Below are 21,393 nucleotides of genomic sequence, written 5' to 3' on the forward strand. Positions count from 1 at the left end.
AGTTTCACCGAACCCTGTGCTGACTGGAGACAACCAGAGCCCTCTGCTGGGAGACTGGGTTCCTGTGCAGGGTCATGTGGTGGTGGAGGACCCTGCACCACAAGTCCGGCCTCGCTTTGAGGAGCAACAGGTAAAACCAGCTCCAGTCAATCTGAATCCAGAGGTTAAGGCTGAAGTAAAAGTTGACGTGAAGCCAGATGTTGAGATGGAGCCAGAGCTCAGCAATAACCCAGACTTTAAGGTGGAATCAGAGGTTCAAGAGGCAGAATCAGAAGAGAGCCACATTGACATGGAGGAAAAATATGAACTGGTGGGTGAACCAATCATACAGCAGGAGCCACTGGATGAAGACAACGTGTCTGAAGCAAATCAGAATCAAGATCCTGTCAATCAACGTCTCTCAGAGGAGGAAGAGGGGCTTCTAAGAGAGAAGGCCTACATTTTAGACGGAGAAGCAACAATGCAACTGGAAAACCAACAAGTTGAGGATGTGCCAGAGCTCAGCGATAACCCCGACTTTAAGGTGGAATCAGAGGTTAAAGTGGAGCCAGATGTAGAAACAGAAGAGAGGCACATTGATATGGAGGACACATCTGAAATGGCGGGCAAACCAATCATGGAGATGGAGCCACTGGATGACGACGACATGTCTGAAGAAGAACTGAGCAACACAGAAAAGTCTTTAATGGCAGCATTTCAGCATCAAGATCCTGTCAATCAATATCTCTCAGAGGTGGAGAGGGGGCTTATGAGAGAGAGGACCTACATTTTAGATGGAGAACCAATCATGGAGCTGGAAAACGAACCAGTTGAGGATGTGCCAGAGCTCAGCGATAACCCCGACTTTAAGGTGGAATCAGAGGTTCAAGAGACTGAAACAAAATTGAGGGACATTGACATGGAAAAAAGATATGAAATCGTTGGTGAGCCAATCATGGAGCTGGAGCCACTGGAGGACGATGACATTTCTAAAGAGGAACTGAGCGAAATGGAGCTTTTAGAAGTGGAAAGGTCTTTGAGGACGGCATATCAGAATCAAAATGCTGTCAATCAACGTCTCTCAGAGGAGGAAGAGGGGCTTCTAAGAGAGAATACCTACGTTTTGGACGGAGAACCAATTTTGGAGCTGGAGCCACTGGAGGTTAAAGTGCAAGAGAACTTTGAGGAAGAGGGTGAGGAAGGGCGGGAGAATGATATTGAGCGTAAATATGAATTAGTGGGCGGGCCAATCATGGAGCTGGAGCCACTAGAGGATGACAACGAAGCCCAAAAGGAGTTTCCGGTGCAAATGAACCTTGAGGAAGAGACTCAATCAAACCAGGAGACTGAAGAGAAGCACATTGACATGGAGGCAAGATATGAAATGGTGGGCGAGCCAATCATGGAGCTGGAGCCACTGGAGAACAAAGACACGGAGCAGACAGAAGAGGAAGGAGGGCCAGCATTGGACATCTTTGGGCAGCCGATGAAAACTTCAGAGGAGTATTTCCCAAATGAAGAGGCTAGGATGGGCTCTCCCATGGAGGATGGGTCCGACTATTTGATGATGGATGAAACAGCGAGTGAGTTTTTCCAAACAGACCAGATGTCCCCAATGGCAGCAGACAGTCCTGTGATTAATCATGTAAGAGAGCCAAGGGCATTGAGGAGGCAGGCTGTAAACAGTCCTGAAGAAAGAAGATCATCACCAAAACACAACAAGCAAGGTAAAGTGTGAACAAATGATGCACACACACTTTAATAAGGAGATTGGAAAAGAGAACTGATTACAGTTTAAAGAAATGTTTTATAAGTGCATGTGAGTTGTGTTTTAGAGTTGGAAAACCTATCATTTAAAAAGAAAAAGTGTGTAATTCCCCCTTTTGGCCACAGGGCAGAGCTGTTCCCCTGGTGTGATGATCGAGGGGAAGTGTTACCAGTTCTTCAAAGAGCCAAAGAAGGCTGCAGATGCTGAGGTATGTTGCACACTTTGACACTTCCAGGCGTGCACAAGTTTAACATGAATATGTTAGTTCTATAAGCACATCACTGCAACATGGCTGCATGCATACAGTTGGCTAAGTCTAATAAGTGATGCATAAACATGCGTTTACATTCTCAATCTTGCATTACTCAACATCAAAAAGTCTACTGGCAATTAACCCGTTAAACAAACTGACAAGCATACATAACATACTGTCATTAGTCCATATTACAGTAGCTCGCAGGTGACACAATGTTCGTCAATTCTCCGGTAAAACTACGATAACGTGCAATGTAAATATCATATCGGCATTACCGCTAGTTTGTTACACTTACTTACACATTTGTTATACATATGTGTCACTACTTTTCATGTGTTACATTACTTTAGCTTACCTGAAAATACAGAAACACAACAACATCAATGCAGCGTGGATGCGATGCAAACTGCGGGCACCGTCTTTAGTGATGCCTTCACTTTTTGTGAGTTTCCCCTGCAGGACCCTGAGCTGCTCTCTGTGCCTGTGTGAGCTGTACTCTTTTAACCTTAACTTGACCTATTCAATATTATAGTTGGCATACATCAGGCAATTACAGGTTAATTAAATAGAACTAAACACAAATATAAAGTTTCTTGTTTAAATACACAGTTGTATGTCCATAAACATTCCCACAGGTACCAATATTATGTTTTTCAAAGATGAACTACTAAACCTTTTTAAAGCTAAACTTCTTATATGATAATGTGCATTATCCCACCTTCACTTCTTCTCTGTTTCTCTGCAGTTCTTCTGCCAGGATCATTTCTCTGGAGGTCACCTGGCCTCCATCTCCAGCCCTCACGTCCACAGAGAGGTGATGAACCTGATCCGGCAGAACGGAGGTCTGACTCGCACCTGGGTCGGAGGGCTGAGATATTTGGAGGTGTGTATGTTCAGCCACCTTATGCTGTATCTTATATCCAATACCATCATCATTTATCAGATTATAAATCATGTTGTATGTTCTTTTTTTACACGTCATAGTCTGTATCATATTTAAATAGCATCTCTAGTGCAGTCAATCAGAACTTGCCATTATTTGATCATACAGTATCATCAATCCGATAAACAAGACCTATCTTTAAATAATATTTTAAAGTGAGAACACTTTTTCTAACGTGGTCCCAAGATAAAGGCAAAGAAGAAAGTAAAACAAAGTGCAAAAAATTCACAATGAAATATTAATTAAAACTTCCTATGTAGTCTCAAAGAATGTACATTTAAAACATTACGCAAAAAAACGAGGAACGCTAAAATAACAATATCATTGCCGACTACATCATCAGTCATTTACACTTTTCCAAAGAAAGGCACTTTTATTTAAATACTTGATGTGAAGAAGAGGGCTGTTTCTCACATGGGAGCAGCTTAAAAATAAGTAATTTTTCACTCGATTATTCATAATTTTTTATAAATTGTCTTCTTCTATTCTTATATAAGCCTTAATATACCTCTCATTATTTATTATTTGACTTCCCTCTTTACCTATACTATTGTTGTCTGTGTGCTGCTGTGACAACATCATTTCATTAATACATGTCTAGGCAAGGCAAGTTTATTTATATAGCACTTTTCAACACAAGGCAATTCAAGGTGCTTTACAAAAAATGAAAGACATTAAGAAAATGGCATTTAAAATCAGTCATTAAAAAGAAAAGCTAATAAAAGAAACATTAAAAGAAAAAATACATGGATAAAAGTTACAGTGCAGTCTAAGATATGAATAGTTCAATTAAAAGCAGCGACAAAAAGAAAAGTCTTCAGCCTGGATTTAAAAGTAGTCAGAGTTGCAGCGGACCTGCAGGTTTCTGGGAGTTTGTTCCAGATATTTGGAGCATAATAACCGAACGCTGCTTCTCCATGTTTAGTTCTGACTCTGGGGACAGAAAGCTGACCAGTCCCTGAAGACCTGAGAGATCTGGATGGTTCATAATTTAGCAGGAGGTCAGAAATTTATTTTGGGCCTAAACCATTCAGTGCTTTATAAACCAGCAGCAGTATTTTGAAATCTATTGACACACAGGAAGCCAGTGTAAAGACTACCATACGATATCATAGGATAGGATAATACTATAATTTCAGACAGAAGTCTGACATTTTTCTTGCATCAAAGCAGCAACATCAACAAGGACAGATATTTAAAACAAGAAACAGACTTTTAACATTATATTCACTGAGGACAATGTGTTCAAGACCCTTAGACGTGCATTCAACCTGAGATGACTCACTTACCTTAAAGGGGAATACATCTGTTAATAATCACTTAGCCTTCACCTATTACATAATGTCATTACCGTGTTTGTATCTGTTGAATTAATTAAATAAATGACCCGTTATCAGACCGGTCGCTTCATCTGGTTGGACGGCTCTCACTGGGGCTTTGCTGATTGGCTGTCAGGGGAGCCCAACAACACGTCAGATTTGGAGGACTGCGTGGAATTGCTGCCACAGGGTAGGACTGGTTTAACCCTGAACTAAATGGACATAGATCATTTACTTGTTTACTTTGATGTTGCACCATGTTTGAATATTAACCACTGTGTTTCTGATCTGCTGATAATTTGTTTTGCAGGAAATGGAAAGTTCAATGACTTCACCTGCTGGGAACCTCAGGCTTTCGTCTGCTCCTATTAATGGATATACAGACACACCTCATATCTTATCTAGTCCTTGGGCGGATATGATGAAGAGTTTGCTACCTTTGAGTTTAAAATCATATCTTGGGAATACAATGGACTGAATGAAAGAACCATGAAATCAATTATTGAATAACACTGGAAAATCAGGACTTGTGAGCATGTTGTATATTATATTCAATATCTGTTTTTTGATAACAAGCTATATCCTGTAAATAAAACACCATAATGTGTTATTTTTTAGTTGAATTATGTATAATTTAAGTGTATTTAAATGTGTCTCCACTAGGTAGGCTACCAAGATATTTAGACATACTTATTTACATTCACATTCAATTTCACTTATCACATATTGTTCAGTACAATGTTTGTGTGTCACAAATAGAAAGTGCTGATTCAACACACCCGTTAAAAATAGAGTTTAATATTTATTTCGGAAAATGTGATTCTAGTAGATTAAAGCTCTACACTCAATTGCCAGTTAGTGTACAACTCATCTATAAGTTATACAGTGTAAATAATAGAGGAGCACTGCAATTAAAGCTGCTAAATAAATCAAGTTGTCAACTATTAGATAAATTGCTTACATTTTTAGATTTAGATTTAGATTTTCAATTCTATTGTTGTAAGTTAACATTTTTAAGTCAATATTTTTCTCATTCCAGCTCGTAAATATGAATATGATCTTCTTTACTTCTCTATGACAGTGAGCTTAATATAGTTCAGTTAGAGCTACTGTATCTGAGGACACCATATTGGAACATTGATCACCATTTTTTGAAATTGTACAGAGCAAACAACCAATTTTTGTATCAATAAATGAATTGAGAGATTAAGAAACATGAACGTAATTGTTAGTTGGAGCCTTTCCTGCATCTGTTTTGTTTTGTTATTAACCCTTTCCTTATAGTGGGTTGGACATACTAGAAATACCTTTCTGTATAATGCAATGCAATCCAACAACACCACAAACTGCAGCTTCAACAGAAGGATTGTTGCAGGGCTGTTTAGCTTTGGATGTATCTAGGTCAGGGGTGTTCTTTCATGAGGGCCACATACAGAACAATATACCAAGGGCTGGGCCACTCACTAGAGGCGAGGTATAAGTTGGAAAAATCAATCCAATATAGGTAAACTATTCTTGATACTTGAAAATGCACATCACAGCTCTGCAGAACTTTTATTTATTTTGTTAGCAGCTCATTCCTTAAAACAGAAGCTTCAGATTGTTTATAAGAAGAGGAAATATGAAGGGTATATTTCGAGGTTATGTACATTTGTTATTGGGATTTTTTCTTATCAACTTAGATTTGTTAGTACATCAACTTGAATTGACTGAATTCATTTGAAATTTGGGCTTATGAACACATGAATACTGTTTAAAATATTTGAACATATATATTTAAGAAGCACAATATAAGACAAGCAGAAGTTTATTATACTTAAGTCATTATACGTTTTGAATTTGGGGTGAAGTGTCTTGCCCAGGGACACAACGACAAGCTGACTGCAGTGGGGTTTGAACCTGTGACCCCCTGATCCGAACACCAACACACAACCCACTGCGCCAAACGCCTCCCACAGCCCGCCGATTTATTAAGGTTTAGGTGGGGAGTGTTTACCAGGAAACATTGACATAACCATCAGTCCTTTGGTTGTTTCTAAACCTCCAGTCCATCTAGGACCCAAATACCGTCTCACACAACTCAGCAACTCAAGGAACTCAGGGTGATAAGTAAGTCACAAAAGCAATCTGTTCCTGTGCCAAATATCTGGCATGGCATGGCAATGGAAGATTTAAAATCACATGTCTTCTGTCTGCAACATTGCTGTGTTGACATGTTTATGTTCTTCTGTTAATGGGGCTACTCTCATTCATCACCTTCCCATTTTAAAATACAGCAGCCTTAGCGCCTATTAGCTGACGCATTCACACATCCCAGTGCTACTGTAGATCCAGCTGGGACTCACATGTTGCTCTGTGTGTGATGTGACTCATTTTCCACTGGCCTACACGACCTGTTTCTGACCTTTGGACGTGGAGGTGAGGACTAACCACTGCGAGGTGATGACTGGCCGCTCTTCATCCTTCTATTTTGATTGCATGCTGCTCCACATATACTGTAATCATTCACCCGATATAAACAAACAACAAATTAACAATCCTAATTCTTTGGTTTGATAAAAAGGTTTTCATTTGACACGTGAGACACACCCTGCTTGAAACGCCTCCATTGGACTCCTTTCTTTACTTCAGTAACATAGTGACATCAATAAGTTACACTTGCGCTTCAATTGGCTAACACACTGTAAAGATAGGCTAAAGGGCGGGACATCTCCAGCTAACCAATCAGAGCAGAGTGGGCTCTGGTTTCAGACAGAGGGTGAAAAAGGCAGTGTGAGAAAAATAAAGAGCTTTTTGAACATTAAAGGTGGGGTAGGTAAGTTTGAGAAACTGGCTCGAGATCGCTAGAATTTGAAAATACACAACCGGAGAAAATCTGCCACTTCCTCACAGAGCCCCTCCTCCAACACACACGAACGCGCACATGACCAATCAGGTCACGAGATAAGTTTGTGCCCCGATGGAAGGCTGACAGGCAGGTAGGCCGGCTAAACCAGCCTGTCCTCCTACAAAAAACGACCACATAGGTCGATTGTTCAGCAGCTAAATACGACCCAGAGTCACGTTTTAAAGTGTAGCACCTCTAGTGGTCGTGTAAGACACAACATGCTCCTGTCGATTGCAAACGCTCCGGAGGGTCGTTTATTCACAAATAACCCTCTCTGGAAAATCCTAAATTGTGGAATAGTTTGGCCATTAAAACGCTTTTTTATTAGATTTCTAGCGAGAAGTGTATATTGTACTTTTATAATCTACGTCCAGTGGATGTGTAGGATCTACAGTTTGATAGATATACGAAGATGATTTGAGGTCTCGCCAGAAGAACGTGTATATGGGGCAGCTTCCATGTAAAGTTAGCGTGGGTGAAAACAGTTTTTCCGGTCTCGAAGTTTTCATAATAAAACCGGAAGTATTCCCCACACTGTCAAATGATTACACAGTGATATCTCCATTACTCATCCACTAACAAACATCAGTTTATCCTTGTTAATTACACAATATTGATTGGTTTAAATTATGTACAAAGCTTTTGTGTTTTTAACCTTCGATTCGGAGAAACAAATGGTTTTTTCGGAGTTTAGACACTATAGAGTTTCCGAAGACACTACACTACCCAGAATCCCCAGCTATCGTTTGGGACTACAACATCCGCCTTGCTTTACAAACCCCGTGATTAGCCTTCAAGCTCTGTGATTGGATATTGGAGTGGCAGTGCGACAAGGTTACGCCGAGTGTCAAACAGCTCTTTGAAATGGAATGGAACCACGCCAGACTATCCAAAACTGGACTTGCTGGCTATTGTGTGTTTCGCAACATGTTCTATGGCACGTCTCTACTGGGAAATGTAGTTTTAAAAGACGTTTTCGTATTTCCCACAATTAGAAGTTGCCAGTATTAAACTGTATACATCCCTGGAGGTTTAGGGGATACGAAACACATTGGTGTTATCAAATTTAAAACATATAATTAATACATGGGTGAAAATTGCTTGTGTCCATAATGGGCAGCATTAATACCACATGACAGCTAAGGTCAGAAGAGCTTTATTTAACAGCTGGTCTTATGTCTGTGACCCCTCCTGTTGTTAATTGATAAGCCTGAAACATGCACTTGTCAAGGTTCAGATGCACATTTAGCAAATATGGCAGTAGCCATCGATCATCTTAAGTTATTGATCCCAAGTTGGGAAATGTTTTTGTTACAGCAGCATGTACTACTTTGTTCTACTCCACTACAATTCAGAGGTTAACCTGGTATTTTTACTCTACTACATTTATTTGTGTTACTTTGCAGATTCTGATTAATGATGTGAAATATAAACAACCCTTAAATCAGACTTTAGTTACACCTGAGTAAAATTCAGCCTTATCAGTTTTGCACATCCTCCTGTTAATATCTTTGGACGTCCTGCACTAAACTGTTTTATTGTAGAGATCACTACAGTATCTTCTAGATATTTTCCATTCTATATTTCTATCATTGACCCCTATTTTGTATGTAGGCTACTCTTAATATTTAAATGTTTTCATCAATAACTAAATAAATATAACTTATTCAACAACTAAATTCAATAACGTGCTTTAACCACTAGGAGGTGCGGTTTAGACCAGTGGTCTAGTTAATAAAACATAATAATATCGTACATAATATGACTATTCACTTTATTGTGAAATTAAAACAGAACGTTAAAGGAAAATACAGTTTCAGTCTCTCGATGTGAAGCTTATGCATTGTACCATGAACCTGTATAGACCTGTAACAGTCAACTGCATGAGGAGTTGGAAAGGTAGTTCATAAAATCAGTAATATCTTTAAAAACTACAAAAAAGTCCCTTTCTATCAGCTGTGCACCGTTATGGTGTAAATACAGACTATCTACTAATTGGATCAAATATAAAAGTCAGCCGAATTAGTGTTGATACTGCAAGGAGACGTATTGTGTGAAATGAAATGGAAGATGTTGTTTAATTGTTGATATATTTATGGTCCACGTCACGTATTCAGTTTTGGCGGCATCTCTTCCAGTTTGTCAAAAGGTCGTCTGATCAGGGCTCTATAAATACATATCTAGGGCAGGTATGTAATATTTAATGCAGCCGAACCGTGTATTGCAATGCCATTATGTGATGACTTTCAAAGAGAAAAGCAAGAACACTCGGAATAAAGTATTATTATTATTATTTTGAATGTTTTCCGATTTCATATCACATAAACACTATATCCCGACGTGCATTGCGGCGTGATTTTAGCCTATCAAAACCTCTGAAAAAAGAAATGTGTCTCTCAGAATCGAAAGAGAAAAACCTATGGGAAAAACACAAAAGCATTGTACACAATTTAAACCAATTAATGTCGTATAATTAACTAGGATAAACTGATGTTTTTTAGTGGATGAGTAGTGCAGATATCACTGTTAAATAATTTGATCATTGGTTTTATTATGAAAACGTCGAGACCGGAAATACTGTTTTCAACCCGTAACTTTACATGGAAGCTTGCCGCATATACACGTTCTCCTGACGAAACCTCAAATCATCTTCGTAATATCTATCAAACTATAGATCCTACATATCGACTGGACGTGGATTCTAAAAGTAAAATATATACTTCTCGCTAGAAATCTAATCATAAAGCGTTTTAATGGCCAAACTATCCTACAATTTAGGATTTTACAGAGAGGGTTATTTGTGAATAAACAACCCTCTGTAACGTTTGCATTGAACGGGAGCACTAGAGGCCGACCATTTTAAAACGTAATTATAGGTCGTATTAAGCGCTTGAACAAACAACATATTTGGTCGTAATAAGGGCTTAAACAATCGACCCATTTGGTCGTATGAGTTGGAGGACTTGTTGGGCTAAACGGATTGGTTGTACTTTTTACAGTATTACGGCTTCTACAGATGAAATTTTTTTATGGATTTGTTGTCAAAGCACTTCAGATATTCATTGCTATCGGGATGTTAAGAGCATTCCATGGAATATAACAAAAAGCGTATCTCGAGCCGGTTTCTGAAACTTACCTACCCCACCTTAAAGGTATGGAGACATGTCACAGTCAGGCCCGCCTTAACCTGCCATCAGGCCCTGGGGCTGATAGGTTTTGTAGGCCCCCTATTTAAACAACAAATGAAAGTCATGTATAGCCTCGGCAGGCTCTGTGATCGCACTTCTCCACTCTGCTCTACGCGCGCCTGGTCCTCTCCTCCAGATGAGTGACGTATCGGGCCTCCCTCATGTATTTGTCCAGTTTCCGTTGGCTCCCCACCACGTAGCAAGTCCTCGTCGTCCTCTCCATCTCCTCCAATGTCCCTCCTGTCTGTTTTTCCTCTCCCGCTACTCCATCGCTATCAGAACCAGACGGCCTACTTGGCTCCGAGGCCCGCTGCCGCTTGGTACAGAACTCATCTGTCCTTCCTCCTCATCCTGGCTTACAGGTTTAAAATAACCTGCAAGCTTCGACATGTTTTGTAATAGCTGCTTGTCTCCAAACTCCTTTTCCCTCAACAATTTCCTTTCCCGAGCACCACTCTCAAACTTTTTCTCCTAAACAACCTTCATCTGTCACTCAATCACTCGCAATTTGAATAAGTCACATGTGACAAATATTCTCATTCTGATCGGCTGTTAAGTGGTGCCCACTGACTGTTTCTGAGTCATCATGTTTGAGAAAAATCTCTGGAATCCATCGATCTGATTGATTAGCGGAGCAAATTATCATAATACTACGGAGTGAAGATGTTTTCGTTTGGATTACTGGTCTGGGGGAAGCTCGCGAGTGTGTGTGTGTACGTGTGTGTTTGTGTATTTTTGCGTTTGTGTGTATTGTGTTTGTTTCCCGGGGAAAACACTCACGAGAAACAGCGGCTGTTATTATGCCTGCTGTGACGTCAAGTTACTCCGTTCTCCGCTTGTAATTATGCCGTTACAAGCTTCAACGTTGTATTTATCATCTGAATTTGCCGAAACAAGTTTAATATTCTGAAAGCCAAGACTTTGTTTATTTGAAACCAGATGAAAACAAACTGTAACGGACCCTGCCGTGTTATCTATGATTACTATACGCCTTACATTCATAATGTCAGCCGGAGGGAGGGGGAGTGAGTGGCGAGGGAGAGCTGTCATCTTCCCTTTACAAGCTTCAAAAATGTATTTATCGTGTGATTTTGGAAATAAAAGTTTCATATTCTGAAAGTTGTTTATTTAAATGTTTTTTAAAAACATCCGTAATAAAAAACTATTTTTTTTTTAATAATTTTTTTTTTTTTAACTTTTTTATTGGCTCATGATAGGCCCCTGATCTCCGTAGGCCCCTGGGCTTCAGCCCAGGTCAGCCCGTGCATTAAGGCGGCCCTGGTCACAGTAGAGGGAAAAAATACAAATATGAACCTGAACATGAGCATCATAGGGCCCCTTAACATTTTACAAAACAATAAACTAACTATATGATAAAAGTTAATTTATGCATTACCAATTACTCACCATAGACTCATTGTTGGTCTTCTATCTGTGCACACATTCTCCATTGTTCCAATACCCCGTAAAGTGACTTTTGCTGGATTTAAGAGATCACTGTCGAAATATGTTTCTGCACTCTGAAACTGGCTTTGCTGCACATTGCATGGATGCATAACAATATCATATTTAGATTTGGTACCTTCCCAGATCTGGTCGGTCATTATCAGGCGGGTATAAACACTGAAACAGATTCATAAGAAATGCATCAACCGGGCGGGAGTCTGTCAAAACAACAACATCTGTTCAATATGTCATTCATCAACAATGATTGATAAATGGAATAGAGAGCGTTGGATTTCTGGGTTGGAGGTCCTGATGCTCTGGAAATCCTTTAAGACCATGACTGCTTATTGTTGCCGTTTAGATGAGTGTGACTCAGTGTAGCTGCTCGCCATCTGTCAGTACCATTTTCTGGCTTCACAACCAGTTGTCTGCTGGTGAAGTGTGTGTGTGTGTGTGTGTGTGTGTGTGTGTGTGTGTGTGTGTGTGTGTGTGTGTGTGTGTGTGTGTGTGTGTGTGTGTGTGTGTGTGTGTGTGTGTGTGTGTGTGTGTGTGTGTGTGTGTGTGTGTGTGTGTGTGTGTGTGTGTGTGTGTGTGTGTGTGTGTGTGTGTGTGTGTGTGTGTGTGTGTGTGTGTGTGTGTGTGTGTGTGTGTGTGTGTGTGTGTGTGTGTCTTTTTATAGTGCAGATAAATACCAGCAATAAAAGGGGGTTCTCAGTGTGTCATCATAATATTGGAATTGTTTTTTTAAACCATTGATATTCATTACCTTGTGACATTTGACACAATGTTTTTTTATTAAAAAGCTAAATAGTCCCATAACAGGTGTTTTCTAAAATAGTTTGTGACATATATAATAATTAAAGTCGTAGATGACATTATATTTGAGTTGTCTGCATCTCTTCTGGTGATTAAATCTGTGACTACTGTTCATATTTACTGATGCAGTTGATGGCATATGTTGTTTTTGTGGACTATGCAACAATGATTATGGGATTGATTAAGAGGAGGGGGGGTCAGAAAAGGTTGACGGTATGGTCATTTTTGGGAGAGCATGGGAGGGTGATCTATGTTAGGTTTATGTATTTGTGTGTTCGGTTTAAGAATCAGGATTTCGGAATTTTGCAGCAATCAGGTTCAAAGTTGAAGACTTTCGATGCATCTCTCCACCATCGGCATTTAATAAAGTTCCCTGGAAAAATGTACTGAAATGTTCGTAATTTGTCGTTGATTTTGTGATGTTTTAAGGAGGATCTTAGAGTCTAAAAGAGGGTTAAAATGTTACATTGAATACAATTCAGATTCAAAGGTTTAATGCCGTATCCTATCCTAAGGTTAAATTACTAACAAACTGAAGTCCAAGTGGTTTAGCAGGTAGGACGTAGAGAGAAGGGAAAAGCATGCAGGTTTAGAGATGCCGTCTGAAGAAGAGAGGAATGAAAAAAGCTTGATGAAGGAATTCAAAGGGAAAAGTGTCAATTTCAGGTCAGGCAAAACCGTTTTCAACGCTCCTGTTAATAACTTTAAAAATGAACACTTTTCTCCATGGAGCCTTCCAGGTGGCACACATCCATCTCACACCATAACAAACCTCAAAGATCTCCCTCCAAGAATAAAAAAGTAAATATGTTGGCACCGTGCACAGTGTGAACAAGTGTTGGCATTACAGTCCTACCTGAAATCCCTGCTGAAAGCCAGATGTCTTGTCCATTAAGGATGCAAGGAGGAGAAGTAGTGCAGATGTTAGGATTTATCTTCAGAAAAAATAACAAATGTCAAACCTGATTATAAAGCCACAATGTTGTTGATTTTGTATGAGTTATATATAGAATATCCACACAACAAGAGATGCTGCTGGGAGCTGGGTCGGTCCGGGTTGCTCATATCTGTCAGAGATTATAAATCAGTTGTTCTGCCCAATGCTGCAGCCTCGCTCAGGGGTGTGTCACAGATGCTGCTGCTTCTATAAACACAAGAACACAGCAGAGAAACATTCAGACACACAAGAGAAACAGTGACTGCTTCGTACAGGTATGTTTCTGCAACATATTTAAAGTGTTTGTTCTTAATGTTTCTGTGAATAAGTAGACCTTCGTAAATAACTATACTTCTTATGAAAGTGGTTCGATTCAAATTGCATCAAACTGTGTCCTTCATATTTGCATGGAGAGGTAGAGAGAAATGTCATGCTGTTGACCTCGGGGGTTTAACCAGCTGTGTGTTTGGGCTCCACACTGGAGTCCAATGACAGCCAAAGGGACTAGTACACAAAATCTAGTCGATTGTCAACACAGTAAAACTTTAACAGAGCTTAAAAGAAGTCACAAACACACAAATCATTTTACGATGCACTCTAAAAATAAACACACAATTCCTAGCCAGAGAAATAATGCAAAGGTTTGTGATGATCCGGAAAATAAAAAGTAAAGATATGCATATTGTCAACACGGCTTATAGGCCTACGCCTAAATTAATATCAAGTTGTGAATGCAATTTCAACAATGATTATTTCAACACATACTCATGATCTGATGTTTTCACCCTCTATGTTTTAAGAGGGGATAAAACACCAATCTGGGGATAGTCTGCCTCACCTCGTGTCTGGAGTTCATCTCAAACTTGTCAAGCTGCATGTCTTGTATAAAAGGTGCTAAACAAGTTTATTCAAATGTAGGCTATTTACGTTTGTTTTATTTTGACTATTGGTGAATTTATTAAGGCAAGGCAAGGCAAGGCAAGTTTATTTATATAGCACCTTTCAGCACCAGGCAATTCAAGGTGCTTTACTGAAGACATGCAGACAAAGGCATTTAAAAACAGTAAAAGATAATAAAAGAAACATTAAAAGAAAAACAAAAAATGAAAGACATTAAGAAAATGGCATTTAAAATCAGTCATTAAAAAGAAAAGCTAATAAAATAAACATTAAAAGTTACAGTGCAGTCTAAGATTTGAATAGTTCAATTATTTCGGTTCTTGATTTTTAATTTATTCACAGAACCTCCCTTTGGAAATCCGAACATTGCCATCCCGATTGTTAATTTAGACTGATTGTTTTCACCATGTTTTGCTCGCATGACATCCACAATCGGACCCTCAGGAGGGTGTACTAGCCCCCTACTCTGCTTTGCGTTCCATAACAAAGTCTTTAAGTGTTACCTGAACACCCCGTGTTACCAAAACACTATTGTTCACCCGTCGGTGATGTGATACTTGTTCCTCAGTACAACTCACTTAAAAACTGATCGTAAAGCCTGGCTACGACGGATATCCCAAATATCCTAAGTTCGAGCAGGCCCTCTCATAAATGTCATGGAGTTTAATTAATTACATTTAAATTTAAAACATTAAAAGAAAAAATACATGGATAAAAGTTACAGTGCAGTCTAAGATACGAATAGTTCAATTAAAAGCAGAAAAGTCTTCAGCCTGGATTTAAAAGTAGTCAGAGTTGCAGCGGACCTGCAGGTTTCTGGGAGTTTGTTCCAGATATTTGGAGCATAATAACTGAACGCTGCTTGACCATGTTTAGTTCTGACTCTGGGGACAGAAAGCTGACCCGTCCCTGAAGACTATTGCTATAGCTATTGGTCCTTACCCTGCTGTGTGAAGAGGACAGGTTATCTAGGTCATCAGAAAGGGATCTCGGGTTCTCGGTCAGCAGAGCGTATCTGTTCTGGATTGGCACACTTGGTGGTTTAGGAGGATTGTTTGTAATTCTCCCTTTAGCAGCTGTCCACAGCTGTTTCCTAGTATGAACAGGGGTTGAAGAGGCGCTCTTCCTGGGTGATAACAATGCAGGCCAGCCGGTCGCATCACAGATTTCAGAGCGCTGGGCTCTGCCTGTTATCCGTCCTCCCAAATCCCATGGAAATGATTTACTCTTAGGCTTTGCACCCAGAGAGTTCCAGGGAGGACTACCACTTGTAGATTTATTACCCGGTACACAGGCCTCCTGTTCCTTGGAATCATTGTAGCTGCTAACTAGCTGTGAGTTAGCATGCCCTTCTCCATTATTTTTGTAATTCTACTCCACTACAATTCAGAGGTTAACCTGGTATTTTTACTCCACTACACTTATTTGAGTTACTTTGCAGATTCTGATTAATGATGTGAAATATAAACAACCCTTAAATCAGACTTTAGTTACACCTGAGTAAAATTCAGGGAAGGTGATTGTCAAGTGCCAACAATCAGGAGAGATATTTGATAGTTGGTGCTTGAGAAGACTAAACATGTATCTGCAATTGACAGGAATGGAAACGAGTAATAAAGTATATTCATTACTCGTTATTCTCTACTAATAGTTCATTAAAGACTATATATTATGGCTATTTTGCACATCCCTTTCAAGATTTCAAGATTTTAAAGGTTTATTGATATCATATACACAACTACGGTGTAGTTATGCAATGAATGAAAAACTTGGGTCACAGGTTCCTCAACAGTGCATTACAAGACATCTATCAATATGTGTGTACCTCCACCATTAAACTGTCATATTCTGCACATTTCTTATTCTATCTACATACATAAGAGTATAATCCATATGTATAATATCATTTAAAATAAGTGCTTCAACATAGTTAACATTGCAGGAAAGCAATATATTAGACGTTAAGTACTTTGTCAGGCTTCATATTTATCTGTAGATAGATACCCCCAAAGTTCTTTTCTTATTTAAAAGAAGACCTTAATCTGTTATTTAATGTTTGAATAAAAGTTAATTCGTTTTTCTGTTTTGCACCTCCTCCTATTCCTATCTTTGTACATCCTGCACTAAACTGTTTTATTGTAGAGATCACTTATAGTATCTTCTTGATTTTTTATATTCTATATTTCTATCACAGACCTTCTACTTTCCCCCTATGAAACTCTTAATATCTTTTTTATCAAATATAACACATAAAAACAATAATTCAATAACGTGCTTTAACCACTAGGCGGTGCACACAAGGTACACACAGCCATAATAACTTTGTATTATTAGTGTAGGACAGTGGTTCCCAAACGGTGTGCTGCGAGGCAAGTCCGGGTGTGCCGTGGGATTTTGTGACAAACATACATTATTATTGCAATATACAACTACACAAAAGTAATTATTTAATTTTTAATTTACTATATCAGTACTTTGTAGGTTTATATGTACGTAATCTGCACGAGTTACTTTATGTAGATAGTAACAAAGTAGTGTAATATATAACTTTTTTTTAAAGTAATATGTAATAAATTACATTTTTTAGTAACGACCCCATCTCTGGAGTGGGCGTTCTCTACTCTGGTTTACATGAAGAACAACAGGAGGTCACGGCTCTCTGTTGAACAGGACTTGCGAGTGGCCCTCTCCTCAGTGCCACCAAGGATTACAAAAATCTGCGCGCCCCGACTAATTTGTAAATCGGCAAAATATTTACAATAGCATATGTTTCAATGCTGATTGCTGAAATGTTACATTTATAATTTGTAGTTCAGGACCATGGTGCAGCTTCCTTGCATTGACAGTTCTCTGTGCTGAATTTCTGCTGAGTTTCCTTTGCCTCATTTTTTATTTTGTGACCTGTCTGGTTTAAATGAGTGTGTTGCTGCTTTGATGAAGCCTAATTTGATAAAGTTTCAAATTAATTTCTGAAATATTTCGTTAATAAATGTTTCATGAGTAATAGTTGTCTTTGTCACATTTTATTTGGCATTAGTAAATAATTATGCACATTTACAGATATTTTACATGATGAGTGATAACACGTGTTATAAGGGCTATTTTTGCACAAAAGGTGTGCCTTGAGATTTTTACTTGTCCTTTGATGTGCCTTGGGCACAAAAAGTTTGGGAACCACTGGTGTAGGACACTCATGTATGTACTACATCTGAAGATGTGTAGTTTTATTCATGCTTTCACATAATTTTACAGCATATTGCTATACTATTTCAGACTCAGTATTTACATTCTTACATTCAAAGAAAATCAGTAATATCTTTAAAAACTACAAGTCCTTTTCTATCAGCTGTGCACCGTTATGGTGTAAATATAACCTATCTATGAATTAGATCAAATGTAAAAGTCAGCCGAATTAGTGTTGATACTGCAAGGAGACGTATTGTGTGAAGAGAAATTGAAGATGTTTAATTGTTGATATATTTATGATTCACGTCAAGTATTCAGTTTCGGCGGCATTTCTTCAGTTTTTCCAAAGGTCTTCTCATCAGGGCTCTATAAATAAAGAACTACGGCAGATCTGTAATATGTAATGCATCCGAACCGTGTATTACAATGCCTTTATGTGATGACTTTCAAAGAGAAAAGCAAGAACACTCGGAATTAAGTATTATTTTATTCTTTTAAAATGTTCCGGATTTCATATATTATAAACACCAAATCCCAAAGTTTCACATGTTCTGGATTTTCCTGACAAAACCAGCCAACATACTTTATATAGAAATTAGTCATAAGGCTGCTTTAAGCAACCAATTACTCCGTTTTTAGGTTCTGTTACAATCCGGTCAGACATTGGCAATACAGAGCGATTACTAAATATGAATTGTTTCATATAGTAGGATATCTTTAATCCTAATCATAAACTCCTGTTACAAGGCTAATGTCACTCAAATATTTGATTCAACTTCTTTCACTTTAGGCTTCAGTGATCATGGAAACATTGCCAAAAGTCAGCCAACATGCCCAAGAGACGCATCAAATAATGGAAAACGAGTTGGATGACAAACAGGATGGAAAACTACCAGCGGAGGAGCAGGGGGTCGCAAATGAGGGTACATTTAGATTGAATACCCACTATGTTTTTTTTTTATTCTGCACCGCCAACCCTAGTCTAGCTTCTGTATTGCAGAAAAGCAGATTTGGAATAAGGTCTGCAGAATTATAACCTTCATTTAACACTCTCCTTTACAGCATTAACAGACCAGAACGTGATGGCAGGAGAGGCTCTGGACAGAAGGAACATCTGGGAGCCGAGTGTTTACTACGCACTGGGGAATGAGTCCTTTTATATCGCAGGTCATGACATCAGCATCCGCGAGTCTATGGATACTTTTGGTGCTCTGATCTGGCCCGGGGTACGTCCTGCTACTGTGTGTTAGTGTGTAATGCACATACTCTGACCTACTGTTTGGCTGCAAATGTAGTCATGAGTGATTTACTTTGTAGGGCATAGCTTTGAGCCAGTTCTTGGAGAATAACCAGCAGCAATTGAACCTGATGGACAAAGCAGTTCTGGAGATTGGAGCTGGGACTGGCTTGCTCTCAATAGTGGCAAGTCTGCTCGGTAAGTCAATACAAGTCCATTTGGCAAAAACTTTCACTGGTCTTGACACTCCATGTCCCTAACAGCTATACTTAAGAAAATCCCAGTACCATTTGATTGTGGGTTTGATTGATTTGATGGCAAGCTTGAAGGATTTATTGCAAGGAATATCCTAATGGCATCTGTTCATCTTTTGTGCCAAATTTAAATGTTGACCTATTGGTGGAAGTCACAGAAACATCAGGAGGTCACTAACACATAGGGATGCATTGTCTCTGAGGACCGTGCATATCCACCCACACCAACATTCTTGCATTTTAAAAAGATCTCGCCGAAAACAAAGTGATTATGTTATTCTGTAGATATTGAGATATTGAGGTCCCTTCATTATCATCATCTTTGGCCTGTGTTCGGCTTGGCGATAGGATCGATGTCAAATGAAGTCACCCATTGTTGGATTGTTGGAGATAATGTCAAAGTGGATTGCAAGTTCCAAACTATAAAAACAAACTTTTTCCTTTCTTGGGCGTTAAGAAGTATACGCTTCTGAAAGACAGCAATTCAAATCTACAAGACCATACGATAGCGGCAACTCAGCATTCAATCTGTGAAAACTAATCAAATGTTCATGCAAATTCAACTTGACATGAATGTGTGAACTATTGGCAACGCAGAAAAAAGTCAACCTAAATATAGCACTACAAGAAAAAACAGAGGATCAACGTTAGATCTTAATAGAACAAAGTAGTCTGACCAAACTTTCATGGCAATCCATCCAATAGTGGCACAGCATCACTAGAGCTAAAAATGGATCAGTCAACAAGGAAAAAGTCAGTGTATGCTTCTTACTATCTGTACTTCAGCTGCCTTGGTGTTCTTTACTCTTTTCCAGGTGCTTGGGTGACAGCTACGGACCTGCCTGACATCTTATCTAATCTGACCTTTAACCTCCTGAGGAACACGAGGGGTCGCTGTCGCTACACCCCTCAGGTGTCCGCCCTCACCTGGGCTCAGCACCTGCAGAGAGACTTCCCCTACCCGGCCTTCCACTACGACTACGTGCTCGCTTCGGACGTGGTCTACCCCCACGGATCCATCAATGAACTGCTGGAGACCATGCAGCACTTCTGCCGACCGGGGAGTCGCACGACGCTGCTTTGGGCCAACAAGATCCGGTTCCAGTCAGATTTAAAGTTCACGGAGAGCTTCGAGAGCAGCTTCAACACCGCGCTGCTCGCCGAGCTGCCACAGCAGGAGGTGAGGATTTACAAAGCCACAGCCAAGGAGTGACGAGGAGCTGCGGGAGGTGGAGGATCCTGAGATGTTAGAGGTCATAAAATCAATTCCATATCCTCTGTGTTTAGTTCACAACATCACTGGACAGAGCTGTAGCTGCTGTAAGGAAAATAACAGAAATTAAGCTCACATTTCCATTACAATAAGTTATTTTATTTGCCAGCACTTTTTTATACAGTTCATATCTCTCATTTAATCTAATTAACAAAAATAAAAACATTTGCTGTAAACGTGTCTCTATATTTAGGTTTATTTCATAACAACTTGACTATATGTACTTGTATGAAAGGTGCTCTGCTCTTCTTGTTTCTTTTCTTTGTGCAAAGATTAAATTATGATCTATCTATAAACAAATAAATAAATCTATAACCATTTTTTAAATGTACATTTCTGGTGTAGTAGTTTAGTATTTCAGCAACAGTAGTTGATTTAGCTGTTTATATTCAAACTAAAAGACAGTAGACTCAATAAGAACAACCTACACTCTATAGAAGCACATATTCAAGAGAAGTAAGTTCAACATGTCACTCTCACTCGAATGTACCACATGACTAACCCTATTTAAAATATAAGTCTATACTTTAAATGCATTTTAAACCTAAAAGTATTACATTCATTTAACACATGCACACACAAATAGTAAAGACTGCGAGAACGGCAAAGAAGACAAAGAGGAAATCATGTCAGCACTTTCTAAATCTACATTTTAAGGGGTAATCTGGAAGATCTCTGTGTTCTTCTCTTTGGTGGCAATAAAATGGATTTTTCCAGGAAGTGTCTCCAAACACCCCAGGGCTTTCATCGGGGGGGTATACGACTAAGTCACCATTGTGCTACTTAGTTTGGGGATAAAACCTTTAACATTATTACTTAAAGTCCACTCCAAGTTGAAAATCACCATCCTTTCTATTTGTGTTACTGCACTCACTGTTAACGTGTAATCAAAGAATCACAAACAGTTTGAACTGAGATTAGTGAGTCCAAAAGAGAAGTGTCTTTCCTGAGTCCTCATGACGCATAAGTCTATTATTATTATTATTATTAGTATTTTCAAGGTG

General features: G+C 39.0%; 2 protein-coding genes across 2 annotated transcripts; both read left to right on the top strand.

Moving 5' to 3' along the window:
* The first annotated feature begins 1,416 nt into the window (after positions 1-1,416).
* LOC117466284 (C-type lectin lectoxin-Lio2-like) lies at positions 1,417-4,803 on the top strand. The gene is made up of 5 exons (XM_034109439.1): positions 1,417-1,706; positions 1,873-1,955; positions 2,749-2,886; positions 4,344-4,455; positions 4,576-4,803. Exons 1-5 carry the CDS (start codon positions 1,466-1,468, stop codon positions 4,635-4,637), a joined length of 636 nt encoding a protein of 211 aa, XP_033965330.1. The 5' UTR covers positions 1,417-1,465; the 3' UTR covers positions 4,638-4,803.
* Positions 4,804-13,733: 8,930 nt separating this feature from the next.
* Positions 13,734-21,364, top strand: mettl21cb (methyltransferase 21C, AARS1 lysine b). Its single transcript, XM_034109438.2, has 5 exons — positions 13,734-13,814; positions 18,416-18,548; positions 18,688-18,851; positions 18,943-19,060; positions 19,932-21,364. The coding sequence occupies exons 2-5, from the start codon at positions 18,428-18,430 to the stop codon at positions 20,327-20,329; spliced, it is 801 nt and encodes a 266-aa protein (XP_033965329.1). The 5' UTR covers positions 13,734-13,814; positions 18,416-18,427; the 3' UTR covers positions 20,330-21,364.
* Positions 21,365-21,393: the final 29 nt, after the last annotated feature.

Source organism: Pseudochaenichthys georgianus, chromosome 21, assembly GCF_902827115.2.
Source record: "Pseudochaenichthys georgianus chromosome 21, fPseGeo1.2, whole genome shotgun sequence".
Taxonomy (NCBI): domain Eukaryota; kingdom Metazoa; phylum Chordata; class Actinopteri; order Perciformes; family Channichthyidae; genus Pseudochaenichthys; species Pseudochaenichthys georgianus.

What these genes read in the sequence shown, in the direction of transcription:
- LOC117466284 (XM_034109439.1), top strand. Translation starts at nt 1,466, where the DNA reads ATGAAAACTTCAGAGGAGTATTTCCCAAATGAAGAGGCTAGGATGGGC. An exon ending in ACCAAAACACAACAAGCAAG is followed by an intron (nt 1,707 to 1,872) that starts GTAAAGTGTGAA and finishes TTTTGGCCACAG; the next exon opens with GGCAGAGCTGTTCCCCTGGT. An exon ending in CGTGGAATTGCTGCCACAGG is followed by an intron (nt 4,456 to 4,575) that starts GTAGGACTGGTT and finishes TTTGTTTTGCAG; the next exon opens with GAAATGGAAAGTTCAATGAC.
- mettl21cb (XM_034109438.2), top strand. Translation starts at nt 18,428, where the DNA reads ATGGAAACATTGCCAAAAGTCAGCCAACATGCCCAAGAGACGCATCAA. An exon ending in GCAGGGGGTCGCAAATGAGG is followed by an intron (nt 18,549 to 18,687) that starts GTACATTTAGAT and finishes TCTCCTTTACAG; the next exon opens with CATTAACAGACCAGAACGTG. An exon ending in AATAGTGGCAAGTCTGCTCG is followed by an intron (nt 19,061 to 19,931) that starts GTAAGTCAATAC and finishes ACTCTTTTCCAG; the next exon opens with GTGCTTGGGTGACAGCTACG.